The sequence below is a fragment of the Manacus vitellinus genome, unplaced genomic scaffold (genome assembly GCF_001715985.3).
Source record: "Manacus vitellinus isolate BGI_N305 unplaced genomic scaffold, ASM171598v3 scaffold_20_pilon, whole genome shotgun sequence".
NCBI classification, from domain to species: domain Eukaryota; kingdom Metazoa; phylum Chordata; class Aves; order Passeriformes; family Pipridae; genus Manacus; species Manacus vitellinus.
In genome coordinates this window covers 11,017,815-11,045,377 of record NW_021939471.1, presented here as the reverse complement: position 1 = coordinate 11,045,377, position 27,563 = coordinate 11,017,815, and the positions used below count along the sequence as shown (strand labels likewise).

Here is a 27,563-nt window from a genome sequence, read left to right as displayed (position 1 = left end):
GCCCCTTCGCTGTAGGGACTCGTGAGGCACCTTCGGGTGCGGTCTGGGCTCAGGGCACGGACTGGACGAGAGCCTGGGGGCGGGCTCTCCTCACTCCACCACCGGCACCTCTCTGTTCCCGGCCCCCTCCACCGGGCTGGTCCCCGGGGACGCTGGCCACAGCAGACACGGCCGCCGAGGGCGCGCGGGCTGCGGCAGGGGCGGGCCCGGGGGCGGGCTCAGGCCGGGCGCCCCCGCAGGGGAGCGGCCGGGAGGGGCCGGCCCCCGGCCCGAAGCGGCGCGCGGCGCCACGTCACCCCCGGAGCCGCCCCGCCCGCCTCCGGCCCGGCAGCCGGATCCCGCGCCCTTCCGCCGCGCCGGGGGACCGCGCTGCCATCCCATCCTGCTCCGCGCCCGGCCCGCTCCCTCCGCAGCCCGGCGGACGCCGCATCGCTCCCCAGGGCTGGCCCGGCATCGCACCGCGCCCGCGGGGAGGGCAGAGCGCGGCGGCAGCCGGCCCGGCTCCGGTGCCTCCCTCCGCCCCGGTGCCGCCCTCCCGCACGCCCCGGCCGCCCACGGCCCCGGTACCTCCGGCGTCGGCGGTCCCGTCGCGAGTGCTCCGACCTCCGGCGCCCGCCCGGCTTTCTCTGCAGGGGCGTCCGCTGTCTCCTTGGCGAGCAGCCCCCGCCCCTCGGCGGGCTCGGAGCCACCCGGCCCCTGCAGAAGAAATGCCCCTCCGCACTACTGAAGGTGAGTTGGAAGGGAAAGTGAGCCCTGCTAAACCCGCCTTTTTTAATGTGATACAGGTGAGTGGCAATTACTGTAATTGAGTGAAGCTTTGCGTGATTACCTCATTCACAATGAAGAGATGGTTTGTCACTTGTGTGGTCCTCAGAAAGAAGGTAATTAGCCGTCAACAATGTTCACGTGCAGTCTGCACAAGCTGGGAGTGAGGCTCGTTACTGACCTGTATTTATTGAATAAGTATTATTTGATTATTTTTTCTTTCCTCTTCTTATAGGTTGTAACTTTTGCAAGTTATGACATGAAGTAGAGCAACCAGCATTTTGAAGAGCTCTGCTGTAAATACACCTGTATCTCTGAACATTGGCAGATTACTGGAGCCTCTTCCCAAAGCCTGCTCGAATCAGAACGTGTAAAATTTCAAAAGGCTTCATAATGGAGTTCTTAGCATCTAAAGGAGATTATATTAGATATTTCAAAAGATCTTTATTGCTGGTTTTAGTATGTGTAATAGTTCTTGTGTGCACTGATCAGGACTACTATAGTTTACTTGGAGTGTCCAAAGAAGCAAGTAGTAGAGAAATACGACAAGCATTCAAAAAGCTGGCATTAAAGTTGCACCCTGATAAAAATCAGGTAAGTTACATCTTTATCAAGTCAAAGTTGTAGAGTTAATGGAGCTCAGTTGGTTAGAGCCTGGTTGTGGGTTTGATCTCTGTATGGGCCATTCACTTAAGAATTGGATTCAGTGATCCTTGTGGGTCCCTTCCAACTCAGAATATGCTGTGATTTATTCTGTGATCTTAATGTTTAAACAAAAAGGACTGTTATCTAAAAGGTTTCTCTGTTGTTGTGAAGTAATGTAACCTCTTGATAACATTGTTCAACTCAGATTTTCTGCAGAGAAAATTTACAAAAAGGGATAGACTTGTCATTCACAGTTGTGTTGAATTTGGGCTGTATTAAACTGCTGTAGTAAAGAGAGTCAAGATTCTTTAATTCTCAATTATGTTTTTGTAAATAGAGGAAAACTTACCTGTGTACTGTATTACCTTGTTGGTAATGATCAGTTTCTCTTTCCATTTAGCTTAGGGAAACTTACTGTTTCCCTACCATCCAGTCTCATCTAAATAGCAAATAACAACAGCCTGTTCTGAGACATCAGTCTCCAAGTATCAGATAGGACAAAACAGAAATTTTGGGACTGACAAGGCGTAATGATGGAGGTTATAAAGAGCTGTAGACTAGAGAGAGAGGACTTCAAACAGCTCAGTCTGTGCTACCATATTTCTGAAATGCAAAGAAATCACTTTTAAACCTAAACAGCATCACCTTTTCCTCAAAATGACTTGAAATAAGCAGAAATTCACAGGAATATGAGGGTTTAGATCTTTATATGTACAACTGTACCTGCATGGAGCCCTAAAAGACAGCAGTATTCCATATAAGCTCAGGGCCTGCCTTCATAGTCTATGTTGGAGCCTCTAGCAGAGCTTGAAGAGAAAGGCAAATGTCTACAAAGTTAGAAATGCCAACTTGGACCTATTAACTGCAAATTTTGTTTTCCTTACCTTGATACCTTCAAAATAATGACATTTTGTGTCAGATTCTGTAGTTTCCAAGTATGCAGATACTCCTAAAGATTTTTCAACAGGTTATTATTAAAGATGATATATAGAAGAGGAAGCTATTAGACAAATTCCATAATGGTAATTAATTTCCCATGTATCTTAAAGAAAAGTGTCTTGTGAATGAAACATGTAAGCAGAAGTTGAAAGAGTGGGAGAGTGTGGCAGATTTTGCACACCACTGTTACACTGCACCGGCACAGAACCCAAACTTGGGTTCAAAATATGTCTGCAGATTTTTCACCATTCTAATTCCAAAGCTACCTAGAGCTAGAACGTTTTTTAAATAAAAAAAAGGGGCATCTGTCTACACTGTAAGACCAGAAGGGATGAATCTGTCTTTATAGCAGAGATTTTGAACTGGATGAGTGGGGATTCTGGGGGAGTGGGAAAGATTATAGAGCAAATGGTAAGTCTTCATTCTTGAGTACTTTTTTCTTCCATTGTAGAGAGAGAGTTGAAAGAAGAGGGATCACTGGAGAATGTTACAGCCTCCTTCCAGTTCACTTTGTATTTCAGTTGTAGTTCAGTGAGGATGAAGAAATAAGGCGAGAACACATCTGTCTTCAGGAAAAGAAAACTGTACTGTAGTTTATTTGGAGATCGCTGTGCAATGTCTGCTTCTATCACAACTGACATCATTAGCAGGGATATAAGTCAGATTCCCAAAGTTTATTTTCTCAGCATTACACGGTTTATTAATTAATTACTAATTATAGTTTTCTTTACATAGAATGATCCAAATGCACATGAAAATTTTTTGAAAATAAATAGAGCATATGAAGTACTTAAAGATGAAGATCTACGGAAGAAGTATGATAAATATGGAGAGAAGGGTCTTGAAGATCAGCAGCAAGGAGGTCGTTATGAAAGCTGGCACTTTTATCGCTATGATTTTGGTAAGTTATGATGTATGTAAAACAGTCACCAGTGAATGTAATATCAGATCTTGTTATGTGTTTCTGATGTATCCTCTCCAGATTTCTGTCTGTTCTGTAGCTTTCATTTTCTCTCTGCTGACCCAATATTTTATTTACCCTGTTAATGGCTACTCAAAAATGTAATAATCTACTTACCTAGCCTTTTGTTCTTGCTGCTTACCTTTTTATAGGTTATCTAACTTCTCGTTTATTTTTTTTAAAGTGCAAAGATTTTTTTTCACTTAAATTTCATCAGGATTCTTTTTAATGCAGAAGGACCTTTTTTGTTTAGATAAAGTATTCTTCAAGTGGACTTTGAGAGGAGATTTTTGCACTGTCCAGCCTATTTTATATGAAGTTACACAATTAGAGATCAGTAAAGAGGTAGCAGAAAATGAAAAAAAACCAAACCAGAATCATACCTAAAATGATCTTGAGACAAGTTATTTAATGTTTGTCTCAAAAAATTTTAGGTAGTCGTAGGGAAAGGCTGCAATAAACAGTTCTCAGAGCTTCTGTAACACAAGTAATCTAAAACAGGAAGCTGAGGAACATGGTTTGATTGAGATCAAATAAAGAGCTGAAAGGAAACTCCACCTTGGCAATAATTTTTTCTGGTATAGTTCGATTTAGTATGTCCCAATCTCTAAGAAATTCATGTCTGTGAAAATTGAAATTGAATAAACCAATGTTGCAGCTATCACAAAAAAATATGGAAGTTATCCTGAAAGTTCTTCAGATAAACAGATTTAAGAAATTTTATCTGCTTTAAGTTGCACTGCTTGATTAAAAAACAATATACTTAAATGTCTATTAACCAGTCTTTTGGAGAGCGCCTATTTTTATATTTTATATGTCTGTGTATATATTAAAATATAGATTTATATATATACTTTATATATATATATATGGGTGAGTATATGTATTATATTACAGGAGATATAAATGGATAGTAAAAAGTACCTTGTCACTTGTAGAAATTCATTTCTCTCATTATTTATTTCTATTTAATCCTTGTATACCTCAGGTGAAATGACATCTCACCATGTTAGGTACTGTAAAAGATCTGTCACCATAGTAGCATAATATAATATGGTGTAATAGTATTTTTGGTAACTTTGTGCTGCCCTTCTTGTGTAGTTGAAGTAGTAGTGTTTTGTAGTGATGCCCTAGGTGGGACTGGTTAGCTTTGCCTTCCTTGCTTTTATTTTGTCCACTTCATTCCACTGCATTTATACATTCTGTCAGAGGAAAAGCTTGTGGCTGAAACACCTTTGTGATCTAAACGTTTAAATAACCAGAGGCTGAGAGAAAATGTGAAGGCTTCTGGACACTGCATAAACCTCCCAATGAGAGCTGAAGCTCCTTGAATTTTAATCTGACAGCTGGTTGATGTTATTTCTAATACTCTTGCTGTAACAGCGGTAGTTATAATTCTCTGCTTGCTCAGTGGTTGGTCTGCTAAAATACCAAAAGAACTGTTCTGTTCTGTTCTGATAGTTGCTTTTGTAGCATGAGAATGCAGGAGTTACCAAGAGGTTAAACTAAGGTTACGTATTACTACACAAATATAGCATTTTTGTAAAAACTATCTTTGTCAGCTTAGTATTTCAACTTAAATCTAGTGTCTTCTGTTTTCTGTCTTGTGAATAAGATGACAATTTGTTTCTTTGTTTTAGAGATGGAAAAATAAAAAGCAGTTGTTGTGTTTTTTTAACAGGTATTTATGATGATGATCCTGAAATTATAACATTGGATAGAGGAGAATTTGGTAAGTTTTAAATAAATGGCTGTCTGCTTGACAACATGGCAACCCAGAGTAACAATTTTTATATGTTGAGCTGTGTATCTGTAGGCTTCTATTACATATCTATACAAAAACCTGTCAGAAAGTCATCTTCACATGAGAAAAAAAAAAAAAAAACTCCCTCAGTGCTTCCTGATAAATGCTAGTTGGCAACTAGATCAGTATCGATAAACAATTTAGGTTAAGTTTGAAAGATACTTTGTGAGATCTGTAAAAGGACATAATTTTAATTAAAATTTTGTTTCTCCTAATTTACCATTGCTATTTCTCTTGTATAAAAATGCACTTGATAGAACTTTTCTGTCATTTTTTTCTGCGAAATCCAGTCACTTGTGCCTTGCCCAAGAGGCTGCACAAGAGGTTCAAAACCAGAAGGGGATACCAAATACAGAAAACACAGCTAAGTAAAACAAAGTGTGGAAAGATAAGACTTTCAGTGAGAATATCGTCCTTTTTTTTTTCTTTTAAAATTAAAGCTAAGTTGTTTATAAATAAGAGAGACTAGAGAGAAAAAATATTCGATTTTTATGTGATTTTTCATCTGCATTTTGAATACAGTTTCCTTTGTATAGACTGGATCTACATGTTGAACTAGTTTTGTAAATTCTTCTATTAGCAGACCCTCATGATGCTCTTCCTGGGAACCTGGTTTTGCTTTGGTTAATTTGCAGAGCCTGTACATTGCTTCGTTGTCTTTTTTGTGAGGTTATTTTAATATAGGCAAATACAAATTAGAAAATCCACTATAAAAATTATGTCCAAAACTGGAAAGGTTGAAAGCTGTGTAATTCAAGCTGATAACCGCTCTGGGTATATATTTTGTTGCTGTTGTTTTCTTTCATAAGAAAGAGTATTTAATTATGTTTCCCTTGACTTTTCTAGTAATCATATTAACTTGGATTTTTAAATTGGATTTTTGCATATTAGACACGAATTCTACATAGAAAGATTGCCAGGTGGAACCCACTAAATACATAAAGTGATATAAGGAAATGGAAAGTTTCAGTGGGTAAAAATCTTCTAGAACTTGTATTTTGTAACCAGACTTGAACTATCACACATTTCATCTAGATTAATCTGCGGAGAGCACTTTTTTTCTTAATTAATAGAACAGATGCTGAAAGTCAGGGTGCTGATAGCTTCTCAAATGTGACTTTTGTGCACCTGCCTACAACAGTATGTGCAAGTGAGATACAATCTTTATCTCATCTGTGTTACTGTTACTGTGCCTGACATTTAAATACTTAGTACAGCTTTTGGGGAATACAATATAGTAAAAATGTACAGTCTAGATATAACTATATTGTGGATGGGCATGTCTTACCTATAATTTTCTTCTCTCCATCTAGATGCTGCTGTTAACTCAGGAGAACTATGGTTTGTGAATTTTTATTCTCCTCGATGCTCCCACTGCCATGATTTAGCACCTACGGTATGTACAAGTAAATTAACTCTGAAAATTCATTGGTTTTAGTAGCAAAAACTTAATGAAGTGGATATTTACACTGAATCTGAAACCAAAGACAACAGTTCAGAATGCCAGAAGTAAAACATGTGCTCGATTTTCATTATATCTTGATAGGAAAATAGCCTCTATTTTTACTTTTTTTTTTCTTTCCAGTGGAGAGAATTTGCTAAGGAGATGGATGGAGTAATACGGATTGGAGCTGTCAACTGTGGAGATAACAGAATGCTTTGTCGAATTAAAGGGATTAACAGTTACCCCAGCCTGTATGTTTTCAAAACTGGAATGGTGAGTGATAAAATTTCAAGCGTTTTTAGAATGAAATCTGGAACAGTATTTCTTTAATACTTGTTCAGTCATAGAGATTTATATAAAGAACTTCCTTTTAATGTCACTTCCTCTAATAAATTTAACTTTTAAAGCGAACTTTAAAATATATACTTATTAATATATATAATTTATATAATATATATATAATAAAATAAGTGATAGTATAGTTTTAGAATGGTTTTTCTGAGTCATTTTTGTGTGAAACATCTCACTTCTGATTCAGGAAGCTAGTGTGAGCAGCAGTGCTATAGCAAAGCAACAAGTCTCCTTGAACAGTTTCTCTTATAGTGTTGTAATGGACTTTTCAAATATGAAGCATAGTCTGTGGTTTTGAGACTAAAGAATATGACCATATGCCTAAAGAAACTTGGAAATTCCTTCCCTGAGGTTTCCTCCATGCTACCTGCATTATCTATGTTGCTCTTTACAGCTGCTTGTTAAGTAGTGGTGCTGGGCTGGTGTACAAACTGCACTTGAGTAGATGGGTACATTTTGACAACGAGAAGTTTTGAGAGGTTAAACGCTAAGTGGAGTGATGCAAGCAAGTTTTATTTAAATAGAAATACAGTCATTGGGAGTTGGTGTTTCTAAGGCTAAATTATCCTTATGTGGCTGCATTTGGAAAGAAATCACATTACAAAATTCAAATTAAGGTTAAATTCCAAACATTCCAATATGGGAGGGAGAGAACAGTTAGAGGTTAGAGAGGATGGGGGGAGTGGTCCTACAGTTGCATAAATACAGTTATAAAAACACAGTAGGTTTGGGAATTTTTTTTTTTTCATTTTCTTTTTTTCTTAATTTTATAAGCTGTACTCTTTGTCTTCTATAGCAACCAGTGAAATATTATGGAGACAGGTCAAAAGAGAGCTTAAAGAACTTTGCCATGCAGTATGTTACCAGCACAGTCACTGAGTTATGGGCAGGTAATGTTCATGGATTTTGCTTGGGGGGCTGTTCTTGAAATTACTTCTACAGTACCAAATATGGCAGAATTTATGTATAAGACTGAATCTTTTAACTGTTGCTAAGTCTTATTTTTGAGTTTAAAAACAGTTTATGTAATTTGCTAATATAAACCTTGTTTCCTAGTCACATTTAACTAGTCACAAACTCATGCAAATTGTTTCACTCTTAGGAAATTTTGTTAATGCTATCGAAACTTCATTTGCTTCTGGCGTTGGTTGGCTGATCACCTTCTGTGCTGAACGTGGGGGTAGGTATAATAAATACTTTTCAAATAAGGTGACAGAAAAAGAAGTACTTTTATTGACAGTGGCATAATACCTTTTGCTTCCAAAAAAAAAGGTAAAACATCTTAGGTGACCACAGTGTTTGGACTGTGGGTCATTTAAGTTCCGTTTTAGAGGCACTTTGACAAAAGGGACATTAATAGAAAAATTATGCTACTGTGCTTCTGTAATGTCCCGTGAGTCATTAAAGCAGCACTCAAGTGTAACCCATCAGGAAGGGAAGTGGCAGTAAAAACTTCTACCTTCAGTTTCCAGCTGAAGCTCAAGTGACAGATATTGCATAGGTACATGCCAGCTTGTCATGATAGCTGAGTAGAAGAAAGGATGTATCTTCCCTTTAAACCACCAGTATTCAAAATTTAGCTGAATAATTTCACTTAAGTTAGGTTTAGACATAGTAACTGGCTCTTACCACTGGTTTCATGGCAGAGTTTAGATTCACAATATTTTTTGTAGCCATTTGTCACTGGCTTTTTTGGGATCAGTATAAAGTATATGAGAACATTTCCTTGGTTAGCTGGTAGTGCTAAGTAAATGCACTACACCTTTCACAAACAAAGATTTCTCAGCCATATGAAGAGACCTTTGTTCTGTGAACTGAATAACCAGAGCTGCAGTCTTGGATTTACGTTTGTAAATAGCTTGATTTCAAGTTGCAGCCTTCTTGTTAATAATTTTTCAGCCGTGGTTCAGTTAAGGAGATGCATCTTCTTATTTCAAAAAAAATCTGCATCCAAAGGTAACTGTTCAGTCTGAATGGGTAATTAAAGCACATGATGTATTTATTATAGTGGGCGATTATTTGTATCACAGAAAATGGATATTTCTATTGAAATATCATTCCAAGACAGTGTGTAGATACCTCTTGGATTTATTTTTTATAAACACTGATTAACAAATTTTAAAGGTCAGTCTCAATATAGCAAATAAAATAGTAACATTTTTAAAATGAGAATTCTATGTTGAAGCAAGAGAACATTATTCATGTTTTTTTCTAATTTAGCGTAGACAGTCATTAAGTGCTCATTACTAGGTGTTACAACTCCAAGTCACTGAAATACTGGATGAACAGCTAGGAAGCATGCCTTTACAAATGGTCACATTTGGAGGGAGGAAAGGGGTAATTCTAAGCAGGAGTAGGTTTATTACATTAATAAGGCAAAGTTTTATGTTTGTAACTAAATTGTTTTTATTTTACAGATTGCTTGAGTTACCAAACACGCCTTAAGCTAGCTGGCATGTTGGTAAGCAGTGTTTCACTTTGAAAGCATTACCTGTTATATTTAAAACAAAATAACAGAAGTGAAAGTGTCAAATTGTAGCTAAAACTCTCACTGAGTGTAGTGGAACCAAGATTTCACCCATTAACTTCTAGAAAAGTAAAATACTTTGACTTAGTAGCTATTGAAATAACATTAAATTTTTTTAAGAATTTTATAAAATATGAATGAGTATAACTAATGAATTACAGTGTGGTTTTCTTCCATTTTCTAAATGTTGTATATAATTGCCTGTGCTGGGATTTTCAAGAGCATTTCTGAACCTGAAATTAAAAAATACTTTGCTTTGGTTTTGCACTTGTTTTTGGTTTGTGTTGTTTTTTTCTTAATTACAGGAAGGTCTTGTTAATGTAGGCTGGATGGACTGTGGCACCCAGGGTGAGCTTTGTGATAATTTAGATGTCTCATCTAGTACTACTGCATACTTTCCACCTGGAGCCACCATAAATAACAAAGAGAAAGGAGGTGTTTTGGTATGAGTTGTTTTTCATTCTGTATTTAGATAAAGTGATAACCATGTTAAAGGAATGTCTAAATCATTTTCACACTGATTATATACAACTGAAAAGATATTTTTTTCTTATTTCTTCTAAGCTTGTTTGCTCTGCTGTGAGTTTACATCCCTCCTGTCTTCTCAGGCAGTGATCCTGGAGGTGGTCTCCAGTTTGCTGGTATGCTGGGAGAGGGCACAGGAGTACACTGCAGTAGCAGCAGCCTGTAGCTCTGCCAAGCCACCTCCTCAGGAGCCTCCCTGAGCAGCTGTGGGAATCAAGGGGTAGGGTGTGCTGTGTGACAGGCCCAAGAGCTATTTCTAAAGCTGTTACCCAGCTATCCTGGTAAAAAGGATAGCTTCTGCCAAGTAAAAAGTCATAGGACAAGAGGAAATGTCATCAAGTTCTGCCAGTGGAGGTTTAGATTGAATATTAGCAAAAATTTGTTATCTGACACGTGTGATAAAAGTACTCCTACAGTGTCTGTCAGTACAGATTTTTCTGCTCAGCTCTATTTTAATATTACAACCTCCTCCTACATTTGTATGGTAGTTTTAACGTTCTTAATTGATGGGAGACATTTCTGTTTGAGGCACGGTTGTTCCTTTGTTGTCACTACTGTTATCTATTTCTTTCAAAGGAGGAAATTGTAACCTACCTACTTTGAACCTTGTAACTTACCAACTCTGACTTACTGATTCATATTACTTCCGAAATTTTAGAAATTACAGAAACTTAAATATCTGTACATTGCAGTTAAGGAGAGCTGTAAAACCAGACTGGAAATTTTATAAACTTCACTGTTGGGTTTGGCGTGAAATTTGAATTTCAGACTTTTAGTCCTTGTCTTGAAAAAATACAATTTTTTGAGTTTAATATTGTAGGCAAATGAGCTAAAAAGCAGTATTCTGAGAGTGATGTTTGTGAAGTTATTTGTATGGAAAAGAAATTGGTCAAATAGCATATTATTAACTGCATGCTCCAGTTGATGGAAAGGAAAAAATCAGAATAATTTCCCTGACACTTTTAGTACTGATCATCAACAATTAGGTTGATGCTTGTAATTCCTTGTAATAAAGACAGTTAACTTTCTGTCCTAGTTTCTTAACTCCTTGGATGCCAGAGAAATATATCAGGAGGTAATGCAGCATCTACCAGACTTTGAAATTATTTCTGCAGCATCATTAGAGGTAATTTTTTAAAAGTGTGTTAAGATTTCATAGTATAAATAGTATAAAATTATATATTAGTATAAAAATATATCATATATATATATGGCTTATATATTTTATTAGTATTTTTTACAGTTTTCAAAACCTGTTGACACAACAACCTAGTATTTAACTGAAAATTACTTCTTTTTCTCTGTACCCAAAATGATTTAACATTGTTTGTCTACATTTATTTTTGTTGTTTAGCAAGACAATGAAAGTAAGGGGGGGAAATTTCATAGGAAAATAAAAACCACAGAAATTGCTATTGCAACTCACTCTGCAACTGTAACTTTCCTGGTTATTTTTTAAATTTACTACATTGTAGAGAATTTTGTTTTAAATGTATTTTGTTCGCAGCATACTTTACAATAGGAAATGCACATGGAAACAAAAAGTATAGAGGGTAGCTTGTAGCCAGCTTGTTCTTAGATTTTTTCCTCTTTCCTGATTGTGATACAGTAAAAGGAAGTTTAGTGGAAGGAGTACATGAAAGAATTTATTTAGGAGGTCACACGGAGATTAGATGAATAACTGGGCATTTGCCTTTATAAAACACAGAAGAATTTTACAGGTTGGTATAATTGGGATTAATTTTTTTTGTCTTGTGTTTTTGTTGTTTGTTTTTTTCCCCTTGGTTTAAAGGACCGTCTGGCTCATCACCGGTGGCTGATTTTCTTCCAGTTTGGGGAGGGTGAATCAAATGTACAGGAATTTAAGAAACTTAAATTTTTACTTAAAGATGAACATATCCAGGTAAGACTGCTCACTCGTTTAATGTTAAATTCCATTTACATCCTGAGAACAAGTCAGTATGGTTTTTACTGTTATTAGCAGTTGCTACCACCTGCCACCTCTGGTAGTGAAAGAGATGCAGTATAATATGGTAGCTCTGTAATAAAGTTTTTTATTTAAAGCAAGCAATTAAGTTTCCCATGCAGCTTGAATATTTAAAAGTAATTAGGAAAGATTGTCTTTTAAATCTGCTCTCTAATGGGAAATGTTGCTGCAGATCCCATTCAATTAACAATTCCAAGTTAACACTTCAACATCAAATTTATGTATGTATGTATGTATATTTTTTAATTATTCAGAAAACCCTGTGATCATGTTGAACATTTTCTTAAAAAGAAACCAAATTCAAACTTCATACTAAAGGACTAGGGCTTGTAGTATTCTAGAAGATATGTATTTTAAAAAAATTGTTGCTTTGAATAGAAGAATTCTAATGTCACATTTATTTTAGATGTCTTTCTGCTTCCTTGCTATTTTATTTGGGGGGGTAAAGGGAATTAAGTTTTTATTCCCCCATTGTGGCCTTTAAATTAAAAATTAGCAAGCAACCTAATATAGTTGTGCTAAGTAGTTTTCCTTGAACATCCTAGCTTGTCTTAAGACCGCTGTTGTTTATAAAAAGGCTACTACTTTTCCATATTTTTACCTTTTTTCCTAACTCTTACTGCCTTTCAAGATATGTTAATGTATATAAATTAGGCTACTTTAATTAAAATGGCACTGTCTGTTAAACAGGTTGGCAAGTTTGACTGCCTTTCTTCACCAACCATCTGCAACAAACTGTATGTCTATCAGCCTTGTTTAGCAGTCTTCAAAGGAAAAGGAACTGGAGATTATGAAATTCATCATGGTAGGGGAAACTTTCGCAATTTTAAATCATTACATAATCCCTTTGGGATGACAGTATCTTTGGCAAACTGCATTCTTTTTCCCAAAGAACAGTTTTGCAGCTTTAATATTTGCTGGTTTTGCTCTGACTGTAATGTAGCCTTGCACAAACTTACAATTTCCTTTGGTTTTCTTTTTTCTATTTTTCCTGGGTAAGCAGTTATCAGATGCCAAGAGATGTATTTAGTCCTTATTATGATGTCTGTTTCAACATCATTTACATAATTACCTACAAATGAAATCTCAGAAGCTGATCAAGACAGCTCCTGCTTTGGGTAGGATAGCCAAAGAATGCTGTAAGGCACACCCTTCATAGAGGCTTAACATGCTAGTTAGACAGTGCAGCCAACTTCAGAAACTTGGATTTGTTTTCATGTATCGCTGCAGTAGAACTAATTCTGTGCTTTGTTAACTTCTGTCCAAAAGAAAACTGAGACTTTTACCACTTACTTTCATTTTCAACACAGCAGTTTCCTTTCAGGAAAAGTTGGGACTTTGTTACTGTTTAATGCTGAAAGGATTCAAAAATGCTGGCCGAAGAAGGGAGCCAGAAGCAAAACTGTAGTTTGCAGTAATTCATCCAGAATGTGGCACAAGGCAGTAACATAAGATGAAGTTCTCATTTTTCAGCCTCTGAAGTATCAGAAACAGCTTGGTAGAATTAAGTCAGAACCTCAATACTGTAATGAACAAGAAAGGAAAAAAAGTTTTTTACTACTTAGGAGATATTAGATTTACCTAAGGGCAAGAGATGATTCCATACATCTAATGATTGCTGCCAGGAAAAGCTTTATATACTTTTTGCAATTTCCACTCCTGCAGGGAAGCCAGGAAAGGTTCATATCCATACAGCATTTCTATAATGGTATAGATTACAGTGTAAGAGAAGTGCATTGGACTATAGTACACCCTTTTTTTCTGAATGGTTTTGTTTATTGTTTACAAAATAGATGGCATGTAGAACATTTACCAATAATCATCTCACTCTAGTATTTGTGACAAAGTAATACTCAAAAGGATCAAGCTTTCTTATAAGCTATGTTGAAGGGCTTCAACAGTTTAAAATTACTTATTATGAGTAATGTCTTATAAAGTCATTGTGCAGTGACTTAAGATTTGATCACCCTGAAGTTCTTATTCTCAGTTCAAGACAAACTCATTTCTGCTGACAACTGTGTATACAAAGGGTATGAAGATACTTGATCGTTGCCCATTGGAGCTGTGTGAGCAGGAACTTCAGTTACACCTAAATAGCTGTGATTTATCAATATTACTTATTTTGCTTGAAGTTTTTACTGTGTCAATCCCTTTGCCAAGTCAAGTGTATCTAGAATAGTAACTTTTTAATTCCAGCGATAGTAAGACAGTAACACAGCCACAAAATTCAGTCATTTTGTTTTATCCAAGACATGTTTTGTCTTGGAGAAAACATTTATTTGGCTAATATTGGGTAACTATCCAGTTTAATATTTAGCTAAATATCAACTATCACCTACAGTATGCCTTGCCTGTGTAGGTTTGGACAGTTTAACCTTATCTTCCTGAGAAAAAGCAAGTCAGTACCTGTTAAATTTATTTAAGCAAGCCATGTTTAAAGATCAGACAAGGGAACTGAAAGACTCCTGTTGCTTTCACAGAGTTTTCTAATGATATTTCTCATAGGAAAAAATAAAATTCCCTTTCTACATTGTTCTTTGAAGGAAAGAAGATCTTATATGACATTGTTGCATTTGCCAAAGAAAGTGTGAACTCCCATGTCATCACTCTGGGACCTCAGAATTTTCCTGAAAAAGATAAGGAACCATGGCTTGTGGATTTCTTTGCACCGGTAAATATTTAATATCTACATTTTTCTTCTTCTAAAATCTGTTCTGTATCTATGTAAAGAGGTACTAAGGAGTATCTTAGAAGGATACTCCTTCAGGATCATGAGACGGTATTCTAATTCCTCATTCCTTGGCAGCACTAGTTCCTAGACTGAGCTTTGTATTTAGTGGAGTCTGTTGTCAAAGTAGCATATTATTAATCTTAAACATTCTCCTGAGAGCCAGCTGCAGGGAAAGCAATTGAACTTACTTGCATTTTGTTTTCTAGTGGTGTCCTCCTTGTCGAGCTTTGTTACCAGAGCTGAGAAAAGCATCAAAACATCTTTATGGTCAGCTTAAATTTGGAACACTAGACTGTACTGTCCATGAAGGGCTTTGCAATATGGTAAGCTGCAGGAACTAAAAGTAAAGAAATATAATCCTTTTAAAGAATATTATTTTCTTGTAGCTGGGGGTAGAGGGATAAGGGCAGTCCTTATCAAGGACTTATGAAGGACAATGCTTGTCCTTTAATGTCACTTTCTTAAAGGGTAGTAAACTAAACAGGCACTCTTATCATAATCCTTTTCAAAGGAGCAAACTATGTAACCACTACAGAAAATATATTAACACAAAATACAGGTCACATTTTGTTCTGATTTCATAGTGTTACTGGAAGACTCTAGAAGTGTTAGAATTTACTAATTCCTGTGGAGTTTTTTTTAATGTCTTAAAACACATGGAAAATGAGCAAAAAAGGACAAGCTTTTTCAGGTTTTATTTAGATGTGTTCACACACATCTAAATCAGAATTCAAATCATGGAGGTGTCTGTGTTCAATAGTAAAAAATAGTTATTCATACAGTACAAACATTTCCACCTGTGAGGACTGGGAATAGCTTTAAACTTAAGGCTTAGAGGGCCCATGGATTAATTCTTGTATTTGTGGAGCACAGCAAAAGAATTACTGGCTGGTTTTTAAATTGAGAACACACTATGCCATCTCTGAATACAACTGGCATCTTCTCTGACTGATTTTAATGGTGTCAGATTCCCACCTGCGTGTAAGTCTGAGCACTGTACAAACAGAATAGATGAGCTGAATGGATGAGCCACCAATAGCAATGACAGTTAGAGGTGAGTACCAGAAAGCTAATCATTCTGTGCAATTTCTTATTGTGTGTTTTGTTAGCATAACATTCGAGCTTATCCAACAACGGTTGTGTTCAACCAGTCTGATGTTCACGAATATGAAGGACATCACTCTGCTGAGCAGATCTTGGAGTTTATAGAGGTATGTGAATTATAATGCTTGTTGCAGTCCTGTACGCAGCTCATCCAAAAAAATATGTTCTTTAGTTGGAAGATTCTAAGATTTCTTTTTTTTTTTTTTTAATTACTTAGACTAGGAAGATAAAGGGTGAAAAAACATTGGGCAAGAAAAGTGACCCAGCAACTGTCAGTCAGGGACTTGACACCTAATGGACTCATTCCCCTACTCTGTCAAGTAATTTCTTTGAGATCATTAGCAAATAAATTAAGATCTCTTCCAATCTGCAAAGTAAGAGTAATGATTTCCATCTCACAGGGAGGGTAGAGGAATTAATATTACAGCACTTCATATTTTTAAGGTGAAAATGCTTCACATACACACCTTGACATAGGATGAGGTTCACATTTTTGTCAGTTTGCTTGCTGCTCTACGCATTTCTTAGCTGTCCTTGAACTTTCTTAACCCACAGAACTGCAAATCACTGGTACTGGTCATTGTTGCTGTTGGAGTTGTGGCACCCAGCTTTGCTCCAGCACTCAGGTTCTCTTCACTGCTATATCCACGGGCTATTTTCCACTCTTTGAAGAGACCGTTCTCCCCAGATAGAAAAAGCAGGTGCAAGAAACACATGCAGAAACAGGTGGAGATTAGTCTTTTACAGTTGATATTCAGAGGCCCATAGTGTGCCCTAGGTATTCTTCTGCATTCCAGCCTAAATAGCATGGCTAAGTTTCATAATGCCTGTTCTTGCCATGTAAGCTGAATTTCTTCCCTTTTACCTCTTTTTATTGAGAAAAGGCAGAAAACCTCCCTTTTGGAGCCTGGATGTATTTTTTGATAGCTTTTCTTAACAAATCAGGCATATGATTTGTAGGCTGAAGGGATGACTTTCAACACTTCCATGCTTTTCAGTGGTGTGGAGACTTCCCTAACACAGTAGCAAGCAAATTTCACATTCTCAGAATTTGGTGCAGTCTGTTTGTACATGGTGGGCCTAGATATGGGATAACTTATTGTTGCACAGCGTATGTCCATAAGCTGTCTTTATTTAGGATCTTAGGAATCCATCGGTTGTCTCCCTAACACCAGAGACATTTGTTGAATTAGTTCAGAGAAGAAAACGAGAGGAGATCTGGATGGTGGACTTCTACGCTCCGTGGTGTGGACCTTGTCAGGCTTTAATGCCAGAATGGAAAAAAATGGCCAGGGTAAATGACATTCAAATATTTTTCTGCTTTTGTTTCCTCTTCTGGGGAACTACTGAGATGATGCAACTGGTTTCTTAAGAACTGTCAGCTGAGAAAATCTAGAGATTTATATTGCAGACAAAACAGTTTTATATTGTTTCAAATACAACGTTTTTATTTGGTTTTTTAAAAGATTCAATACACAGATACTATAATCCAGTTTTTCCTGTGGGTTACAAGTGTATTTTCCAATATCTAAGAAAATTTATAGAATAACTAGCTTTACTTGGTGCTTAGTGCTTTATATAGGCAACAGATCTGCATTTGTTTAAAACAAAATACGACAGAAAGACTTATAATAAATTAGGTAAGAATTGGTGGAAATAATTTGCCACTTTGTTCCCAGTGTTCTTTATGATCATGAGGAAGGAAGCACTGAGACCTTGGTGAAACCTCTGACTTGAATTTCAGATTAAAGGAATTCAATCGTGCCCAATTTAATTACTTCCTATATTAGGAAGATTTTTTTTTCCGAGATCTTGTTTTCTTCCCTGAAAATAAATGAATGTTAAATCCCATACACTTCAAAGCTGATTATCAGTTAGGTGAATTACATGTACTTCAAATATGGAATTTTTGGGACTGGGGAGGGTGTTTCTCTTTTGCAAGGTCATTACAGTGTTCTCTCATTTGAAAAAGTAATATTACTTTACTGACAACCTGGTGTTTCCAGGAATTTGAACTAGAAACTTTTTGGAAAAAAAATAGAGCTTTGGAAACAAGTGATTAAGACTGAAATTCTGAAGAATTACTGAAATTGTAGTAGTATTGATTAACATATTTGACTGTAGGTTTTCTTCTTTCTTTTTCAGATGTTAAATGGATTAATCAGTGTAGGCAGTGTGGATTGTCAAAAATATTATTCTTTCTGTCACCAAGAAAGTGTTCGGGGATATCCTGAAATAAGACTCTTTCCTCAAAAATCAAACACAGCTCATCAATATTAGTAAGTACATTGCTTCCATTTGGGAAACATTACATGACGTGGAACAAGACAAATACTGTTGTGTATTAAAATCATCACAACTATTAAAATAGGCTGTTATGATATTACTGTACTGGATGCCATTGGTTTTGTTACTTCAAACTACTGTCATTTTATTTTGCCATTTCAGTAATTTGAAGTGACACTGGAATCTTAATTTATATTTCATGTTCTTTATTAATTGCCTAATTTGCCTGTTAAAGTAGATGATTTAAATCATATAATATAAAAATACCACTAGGCGTAATTGATTGCAGCTTTATCTTTAGAGAACAGTGATGTAGCTGTCTACTCATCCTCCCTGTCAACAATCTGTTAGCACCGTTGCAAAAATTGTCCATTGCATGTAGTCATCCATTCATCTCTGTCATTAGTGTGGAAATATTATTAATTAACAAAAAAAATTCTAATGGAAATAAAATCTGTCCACAAACAAACAGCCTGTCCCTCCATTTCACAGTACAGTTTGAAGATCCAGGGATTTCAGGAAGCACATACATATTTTAAAGACAGATAACCATCTGAAAGAGCAGATGTGTTGCTTCATTATTTCACAGATTGGAACTTCTATTAGATGCTGGCAGATAGTAAATTGTAATGCCTCTTCATCGTAGTATGCAATAGCAGACTTCAGTAGCTTTCAGCATTGCACTGCTTGCTTTTATTTAGTTCTTCTAGAAAAAATTTCTCTTGAAAGAAAAATTTTTTTTCTTGTTTAAAACAATTACGTTGGTGAATATGACTGTTAAGTGCCAAATTTCTAATCACGAGCCAGCTATTTTCTGCAAAGATAGGGAAATTTGTGTCTTGAGACAGAGATCACCAAGAACTATCAAATCAAATTTTGACCAGGCAACTGTTGACAAATACTTTGCTAAGAAGTTGTGGATCATAGCAGTGGATATGATATCTTTCACTGATATCAATGATATCAGTGGATATGCATCCTGAACTAATCTTTTTTTTCTAACCTGAGACTGAAATTTCAAAACTAAGCAATGCCTGGAAAGTCATTGTTTGTCTGGCTTTTCTAATGTTAAATTAAGGGAAATGTATATATGTATATAATTGTTTTATTGTAATGAATGAACATAACATGAAAATATTACACTATTCTGATTTAGTTCTCATGTTTCTTAGAGCTTGCAGTTTAATCTGGAGTATTACCAAGGATCATTAATCCTAAATACTTCTAGCTATCAAAGGTTATGTGCTTCCTTGACATAGAATTTTCTTGTCTTTCTTCTCTTGATCATCTAGTCCTTCATTCTGTAGCTTTGAATTGTATTTACAAGACTTTCATTCATTCAGATTTCAAAGCAAGGTAGAAATATATCCTAAAACATATGCACTTACATTCTTTATTTGTTTATCTTCACTCTTCAGAATGAGGTTGGTTTTTTTCCAGTATAATTCAAACTACTGTAATAGTTTTCTCTTTAATACAGTAGCTACAATGGATGGCACAGAGATTCCTATTCACTGAGAGGCTGGGCATTGGGGTAAGTTACTGCATTAAACTTTGTTCATGAGCTGCTTATATACTTTGCTTGCTAGGAGAAATAAATATTTAAATACTATGTGAATCAAGAATTAGAAACACTTAGGTATATGTATTGCTTAATTTAAGATGTTAAAGTTCCTACATCTTTTATCTTACTTTTTTAAAATGTGCAGAAATAGCATACTCCTTGCTGTCTACCCATTTCCTGAAGACCATATTATTATTTTGTCTACCACTTTTAAAAAGGTGATTCTCTTATAGTACAAAGTGTGAAGTAGGGGTTTCCAGACTACTAATATTCTTAATTTCAGAATCTTTTCTTAAATGGAATTTGGATATTGTTTAAAGTATTGAATGTATTATGACTGTTATTCCTCCTTTCCACAGATATTTACCACAAGTGTCTGTAGACCTCACTCCTCAGAGTTTCACAGAAAAAGTTCTGAATGGGAAAGATCACTGGGTCATTGATTTTTATGCTCCTTGGTGTGGACCTTGCCAAAATTTTGCTCCTGAATTTGAGATCCTTGCAAGGGTAGGTTTTTAACTGTATTAGCAGATTGTTATACTTGTAAAGGTTAAAACGTTATTTATCAGCACTTTATTTCTCAGCAGTCATCCAAAAACTACAGCACTGCAATGAGCCTCTTTCTCAGACACACAGACCCTCTCTTGAGACAGATTTCAACTTATGATGGGGTGACCTTTGGAGCTGTGATGTGCTTTTGTGCTTTGCCCTGAACTGGAGTGCTCTGCTGAACACATAGAGACTCCTGATACGAGGTTAACAGTCTGGGAAGCAAGCAAGCAACTATGCTGAAATATTTAAAAGATTTGAGAAACAGGTTTTTTGTTTACTTTTAGCTGCAGTTTAGTTGTTTACTTTTATTGCTGGCTTATTCCAGTTATTTACTTACACTCACCGGTGGAAACTTGAAGTTTGTTTCTAATAAGCATTTCTTTTTAGGCCGTTAAAGGAAAAGTAAAAGCTGGGAAAGTAGACTGTCAGGCATATGGTCAGACCTGTCAAACTGCTGATATCAGAGCCTATCCTACTGTTAAGTTTTACCCCTACCAAGGAACAAAGGTAAAGTGTCACCTGTTGCTGAGCAGGTACTGTTAGTAGATGTATTTCATTTCACATTAAAACTGAAGAGAATATTTCTGTAACATATTAAAGTACATTATTTATATATTTTGGAGAAACAGTAATAATCAGTTTTGTAATACTTAACTGCAAATTAGTAAAACAGTAACTAAGATGTGGGCTTAAACAGACAAGGGTTTGATTTTGCAGGGGTCTTAGGTGACAAAATGTTTTTCAACCTTTACCAATTCTATCACCAGCTACCCAAAAGCAGGCAGTCTCTCTCTAAATGAAATGTGGACAACTTCATTTTGGCTAAGGAAAAATATAATTTTGGTTAAGGAGAAATCTGATTATATTAAAGGAGTAATTCTGACTTAAATAATGTATTTTAAGCTTAAAAATATATTAAATTTCAAGAATATTATAGCCACCTTTTTAAACTTATTAATGCTAAAGAGAAAGTATTCAATGATTTCAGTATTCGATGATTTCTGATAGTTAAGGCAATTCTCTTAATTATACTTTACTGTTTTTTTCACTGAATATTTTATGGGAAATTCTAGAAATCCCTCCTCACACAATCCCACCAAATTCAATAAGATTTTCTGTAATAAAGAGTAGAGGCTTTATAAGTCTCAAAAAAGTGGCAGACTTGGTAATAGCTGTCTACCTTAAGTACTTAGCTGAATAGGTGAGCAAATTGTAACTATTTCAGGTTCCTTTAAGGATCAAGACAAAATTTGTGTAGTTTTGAAAATTAGGAGCTAAGAGTGGTTCTTACAGTAAAGACAATTAGCAATGTTTAAACAGAGACAAAAATATATCCATGAATCATAAATCAGCCTACCAAAGCCATTGTATTCTGCCCTGCATTGCTCTTGAATTTTCTCTGAAAGTACACAGATTTCTATTCAGTGTAAAATTGTGGTATATATTACCCATGCTCTGTTTTTTTTTTTTTTAAGAAAAATGTTCTTGGGGAATATATAGACAGCAGAGATGCAAAAGGTATTGCTGACATTTTGAATGAAAAATTAGAAGCAATGCAAAATAAAGGAAAAAGAAAAAAATCTAGAAATAAGGTAAGAACACTTACTGTGGGGCCTCTTGCAAAAGACTTGCTGTAAAGAATAACTGCTTAAAATGATGTTAGTATTGGTTCTTTATCTGTAGTATTAAATGCTGTATCTTCAAATAGTACCAGGTACATTTTACTTCCAGTCTTGTTTTTGGTTACTGTTATTCATTCAAACTCAGTTCTTGATGTCTACAGATGTAACAGAGAACACTGCAGTTGCAACATCAGTTGTGGCAGGACTTTATGGGACATGGACATGTCCATGGCACAGCTACCTTAGAGACAGATGGTTGAGCTGCACTGTATCTTCAAGTGTAATCCTTGGACTAGATTTAGTAAGCAGACACCAAATTACAGAGGCTGATCATTGCAATATTGGGATTGACATTTTAACTCAGAAGATATTAACACACAGCTATTAAGTAGCCTGAATTCTATTTAAGAAACATTTGTCCAGTTGAAAAATTGGTACTACAGAAAAGTTTAAAATCACAGGAGAAAATTATTTTTATTCGTACGTTGAGAGAAACTCCACTGTTTATTTTCTTGTCACTAGGATGAACTCTAAGTAGTACCGAAGTTAGATATGATTCAAGATATTCTGAAGCTGTGAATATAGAAGACACCACAAGGAAAATATAAGGATGGTTACTTTCCTGACAGGACAGGAGAGATGAAAACAAGTTTGAGTTCACAGGCATATGTGACTGTATGAATTCTGTTAAACTGTGGGGAGATTAAAGCATTTTGGTTTTGGTGGAGGCATTCAATGTTTCTGCATGTCCCTCTTCTGATATACCAGCTACCTTCTTCCTGGCCAAACACCACAGTTGACCAGCAATGTGAACTCTATTACTTTTGCCTACCCATTTACTAGTTCCTTATATTTTTTTCTGTCTCTTTTCAAATGCTTTTTGAATGTGGCACTCAGCCTGTGGCTGAATATGCACTCAAACCACTCTGCAATGCAGAAACATAATGAGGGGTTGTCTATTTGAAAGACAAACAATTGTACCTGATAATTATTCTGCTTTGGGGTTGCAGTATTGTCTAGTCAATTGTTAAGAAATAAAATCAAGAAATGGTAGCAGGATGTTTATTGAATTAAATTGCTCTTGCCCTTGCGTGGATTACTCTGCAGCACTGGTGGTGCTGCCTGGATGAACAGAACTTTGAAGAGCTTCTTCAGTTGTTTGGTTTGTTTTTGGGGTTGTGTTTTTTCTTTTTTTAAGTAAGAAAAAAAAATAAAGTAATTCAAACTCTGTGTTTCATTGACTTTCAAAGATTAAGTTATGCCATTGAAGCATCTGGTTAAGTCATTAGGTCATAACTTTTATTATTGTCTTTTTAGATATTTAAATATGAATGTATTCTGTGGACATAGTTAACCTCTTGGCATTACCACTGTCCCTTTCTCTGGAGATATGTTTTAGGTGGTTTGTTTGTTTTTTATATAACCTTTAGGCAAGCAGGATAGCAAGTGCCTTCTTTAATAATGAACAATGTATATTGCAGTATCTCCTCCTAGTTTTTAATAGAATTCCCACTCTAAAGAGTAATATTTTTCATAGCTTCTCAATAGACAAGAAAAATTACAGAAGATGACAAAATGTCTGCAAACAACTGTTTCATGTGTTCAATAAAATGCTGCTGAGAACTTGTCAGATGAACTTCTCTCCCTGCTCTCGATATATTTAGATCTGGCATGACTAGTCAGCTTAGTATGAGTATTACAAATTTGTAAATACATTGTTATCTACAAGTAATTTTTTTCATAAAGAAGGCAGCAAGAAAGGAAGAGGTTCAGATAACTTTGGGACATTGAAATGTTTCTTCCCCGATGGTCAGAGTTGCCTCTACTGATTTGTGGGTTTGCAGCACATTATTCTGAGAAAGAAGAGAACATAATGCATCTATTTTTAATAAAGTACACCATCCCCCATCCAAATCAAACTTCAAACTCAATCACAGTCAAAAATTACAATTCTAATACAAATTCTGTTTTGGTCAGTTTTTGCGTGTCTCTGTAATTGCAGTTCCCATGCTGTACTGTAATGCTGGAGAATGAGGTCATGGTTACATACTCTAGGATTCTATTGTTAAAAATCTTCTAAAAATAACCTAGTGCAGACATTTGTACAGTTTCTTCTTTATGCCTGTTTATACTCAGTTTCTCTCTTATTACTGCTTACTGGAACAGACTAGTAGAACAGTCTCCTCCATAAGATGCCGGTAACTTCAGACCTTTCTGGTTTTGCTATGGCTTTAGTCATACTTCAGTTCTTCATAAACAGTTACTGTATCACTTCCTTCTCAGTCAGTCATCTGAAGCAATATAGGTTAATACTACGAGAAGACAACACTGCTGCCCACATCAAAATATTCTCTACTCTGACTTACTTTGTCTTGGCAACTGGTTTCAAAATTCATTTAGACTGTGGGTAAGAGGATTTAGTTTAAATATCAATAAAATTCATTTTTAAGATTTAATTCTGCATCATGATATTCTCTTTGCATCCAGAATTTTAAATTTCTAAGCTAGAGCCCAAATGGATGTGTATGGGGGAAAATGATCTTCAGAACAGAAAAAAGCTGTAGGTGATGTAAGTTTCTAAGATTTTCCAAGTTTTCATGTTTGGTTGTTTTTTTTTTTGCCAGCTGCCCTTTCTGTGTTTTCAATAAGCAGCCTGAGGGGAAGATGGAGGGGGTAATAACATCTTGCCTTTATTCCATACAAATAAACAAATAAAAGCTTTTATACATAGCTGTATCTCCAGCCTTCTCTAAGGACAAATCCATATATTTACATGATCTGATTTTTACTAATCAAGGGTTTAAACTGGTTATTCAAGACCAGTGGAGCAGCACTATTACAGAATAAGAACATCTTGAATTAACCAGGTCCCTCAGTTTTCTCCTGTAGAATCATGGAGGTGCCAGTATTGCCTCATTCTTCAGAAATCAAATTACAATAAAGAAAAACCCAACCAACTAAAAAAACACATTAAAAAACAAATATAAAACCCCACCAAACCACACAGAATAATCCAAATCTTCTCTAAATGGAATGACAAGCTGTATTGGTCAACAAATATTTTAACATATACTCCCCCTACCCCCAAAACCAAAAAGTTCAAAACAAATTATAGTTGTGTTAGTAACTGTTCTGATACTTAAATTTAATTTCATATTTTAAAAGAAAAACCTTCAACTTCATGTATCCAAGCAATAAACAAAGTGAAGATGAATCTGAAACAGTACGTGAGTGAATGCTCCAATTTTAAATAATGCTCCACCATTCCTTAATCCCCCTCTCAAATCCCAAGGGTGAACAGCAATTTTACTCTCACTGTATAACCAAGATTGCTTCGCTTCTCCCTGTAGCTACCTGTAGATTGTGTTTATCACCCCTTATTCTTCACTCCTTTCCTCACTCCACTCTAGTGTAACTTGTTCAACTGAATGGACAAGTGTGAGGACCTGTGGGTTTTGACTGAATGACACAAAGTGGCTCAATCGAGTCAAAGCAGGGCAAGAACACTCTCCCAGGGCCCCTGTTGCTTAGGACTTGCTGAGGTATGAAGTAAACTGGCAGCCTTGGCATATTCTCAGATGACAAACAGCAGACCCTGAGGCTCATCGCTGCCTTTTCCTTCTAATGTTACTACGCACTCATAAAAAAAGGGCAACACAGAACCAAACACAAAATACATGTATGCTGTACAACAGGTGGAATAATAGATACAGAAGTCTAATGGTTTTTAAATTTATCTCTAGCATCCTATTTTAATTAAAAGGAGGACTTGAATGGCTGTTTAAGTGTCACTGAATTGATTAGCTATCATGCTCTATCCTAAAAACAACAAATTTCCTAAAAGACATTTAGCTCATTTAGTTTCTACTGCTGCTAAGAGGTATAAAAATAGAGAGAATATAGCAAAAATTTCAAGCAACATACTGGTTTTATACGGTCAGCAGTTGGAAAGATCATGTTTTGATCAAACTTGGCAAATTTGATTTTTTTCCATTCATGGGCATGCTTCACATTTAATTAGTTGTGGAATTTCAATGTATTTTTTCAATTTATAAAGAGACTTAAAATGTTTTAATATTTAAAGTTTTCACCAGGAATGCACAAAAAGAACTTATTTCATTTACTGAAACTTGGCATCTGAAAACAGTGACCTTCCAAGCTCAAATGCTTTCAACCTTGGTCTTCTCTCTGTGCTAGAATTGGTTACTAATTTTTAAATCCACCTACCTGTAAGCCACCACACTTTCAATAATGAACAGTCGAAGTACTTATCCCCAACATTGAACAGACTGCTCCTTGTACTGCTAACTTTCTAGGCTCTAACAGACTTCTCTATCTGTCAACAGATATTACTTACAGTTAGTTGAGCATAAAGAAGAATGTTTCCTAAATCAATGTATATGACCTCTGTATTCTGCAGACTATTTCTTGACTAAGACTACAAGAGCCACGTCGCCGAGTTAATGAGCTGACGCATCCTCTAAGAAAATGGCTACCTTACTTAAATGTCAGTTTCAAAAAACACTCAAGAGCTGAATTAAGTAGGGGCTGGGTTGTGTTATTGTCAAAACTTATTAGTTCTGGTGAATTCTTACTATTCAACTGAGCTGGAATGCGAAATAGGGCCTTAAAGATGTTCTGCTTTCTAGGGCTTAATTGACAGAAAGTAGAATATTGTTTTTCCATAAGGCAGCTCAAACTAACATGAAGGAAATATAATTTCTGCATATTATAGGCTACTGTGGAGTCATATAAAGTTATTCTCTTTTTTTCTACCTTGCCAAGTACCACACATATCAGTAAGAATACACTTCAATCAGAATTGATTACAGATCAGCCATTAGAAATTTATATGGCTGACCTGGCCCTGTTTCCAGAAAATACTTTACTCCCTATAGCATATGTTTTAAATAGGCTTTACTTTTGCTATGTCAGAAGATCCCAGCTAGTTCAGTAACAGGAGCCCATATCTAGGATACTATGTGTTTCATTTTTGCTGAGGCTATATTAGAAAAATATCCTATGTAAACAATGGAGAAAAGTTCTCCATATTATCATCCTGTCTCTTCAACCATAATTCAGTGCTTTTTTCAGTAATTATGTTCACCTACTTTATTATCCTACCTTTGATCACTGGATCATTATGTCTTGAGCATCTTATTTATTTCAATTATATGCTACAGCGAGGGAACTTTGGTTGCAGTGCTCAGTTTTTCTGTTCAGGCTTGAGGCTAGAACAGCATGCAGGAAGCGCCTGTGTACCTCACCAGCCATAGAGCAAAGAAGTGCCAGTTAATGTTCTTGCAGTACCTCCTGTTACACTGTTCTTCTTTAGCATGAGCACACTTGTGCAGCTGCAGCTGTAAGGTACCCCTGTTCCAGTCACTGCTGTGAGAAAAAGGCTCATGGGGAGAATTACAGCTGTAGCAATGTACGTCTTCGTGTTATTCTGTTGCAGAACCTTTAGTAAAGCACTGGAATCTAACAGGCTAAAAATAAATAAACACTGCAATGTACGTAAAAGTATTAAACAAAATGCCTCCGAAATTTTGGACAAGTGAGAGATGCAGATTTGATTATGAAATCAACTTTTTATGAAGTACATATTCAGTTATTATGGGACTTCAGTCCTCTACCTCTTCAGAGGTAGATTCACAGCACATTTAGAGATCGGGAAAACAGTACAGAGCTGTCACTAAGATCATATTTTCTCTTATACTTTTTATGTCCTGTGAGACAATTTAAGCAAACACATA

General features: G+C 36.1%; 1 protein-coding gene across 1 annotated transcript; it reads left to right on the top strand.

The window, feature by feature from the left end:
* The first annotated feature begins 614 nt into the window (after positions 1–614).
* Positions 615–24,263, top strand: DNAJC10 (DnaJ heat shock protein family (Hsp40) member C10). The gene is made up of 23 exons (XM_018071842.3): positions 615–729; positions 1,001–1,359; positions 3,085–3,250; positions 4,992–5,042; positions 6,428–6,510; positions 6,700–6,831; positions 7,706–7,799; positions 8,012–8,089; positions 9,327–9,370; positions 9,742–9,879; positions 10,998–11,087; positions 11,754–11,864; positions 12,639–12,753; positions 14,492–14,619; positions 14,886–15,002; positions 15,789–15,890; positions 16,922–17,077; positions 17,929–18,062; positions 19,550–19,603; positions 19,993–20,140; positions 20,573–20,692; positions 21,661–21,777; positions 22,330–24,263. The coding sequence occupies exons 2-23, from the start codon at positions 1,159–1,161 to the stop codon at positions 22,339–22,341; spliced, it is 2,391 nt and encodes a 796-aa protein (XP_017927331.1). The 5' UTR covers positions 615–729; positions 1,001–1,158; the 3' UTR covers positions 22,342–24,263.
* The last annotated feature ends 3,300 nt before the right edge of the window (positions 24,264–27,563 follow it).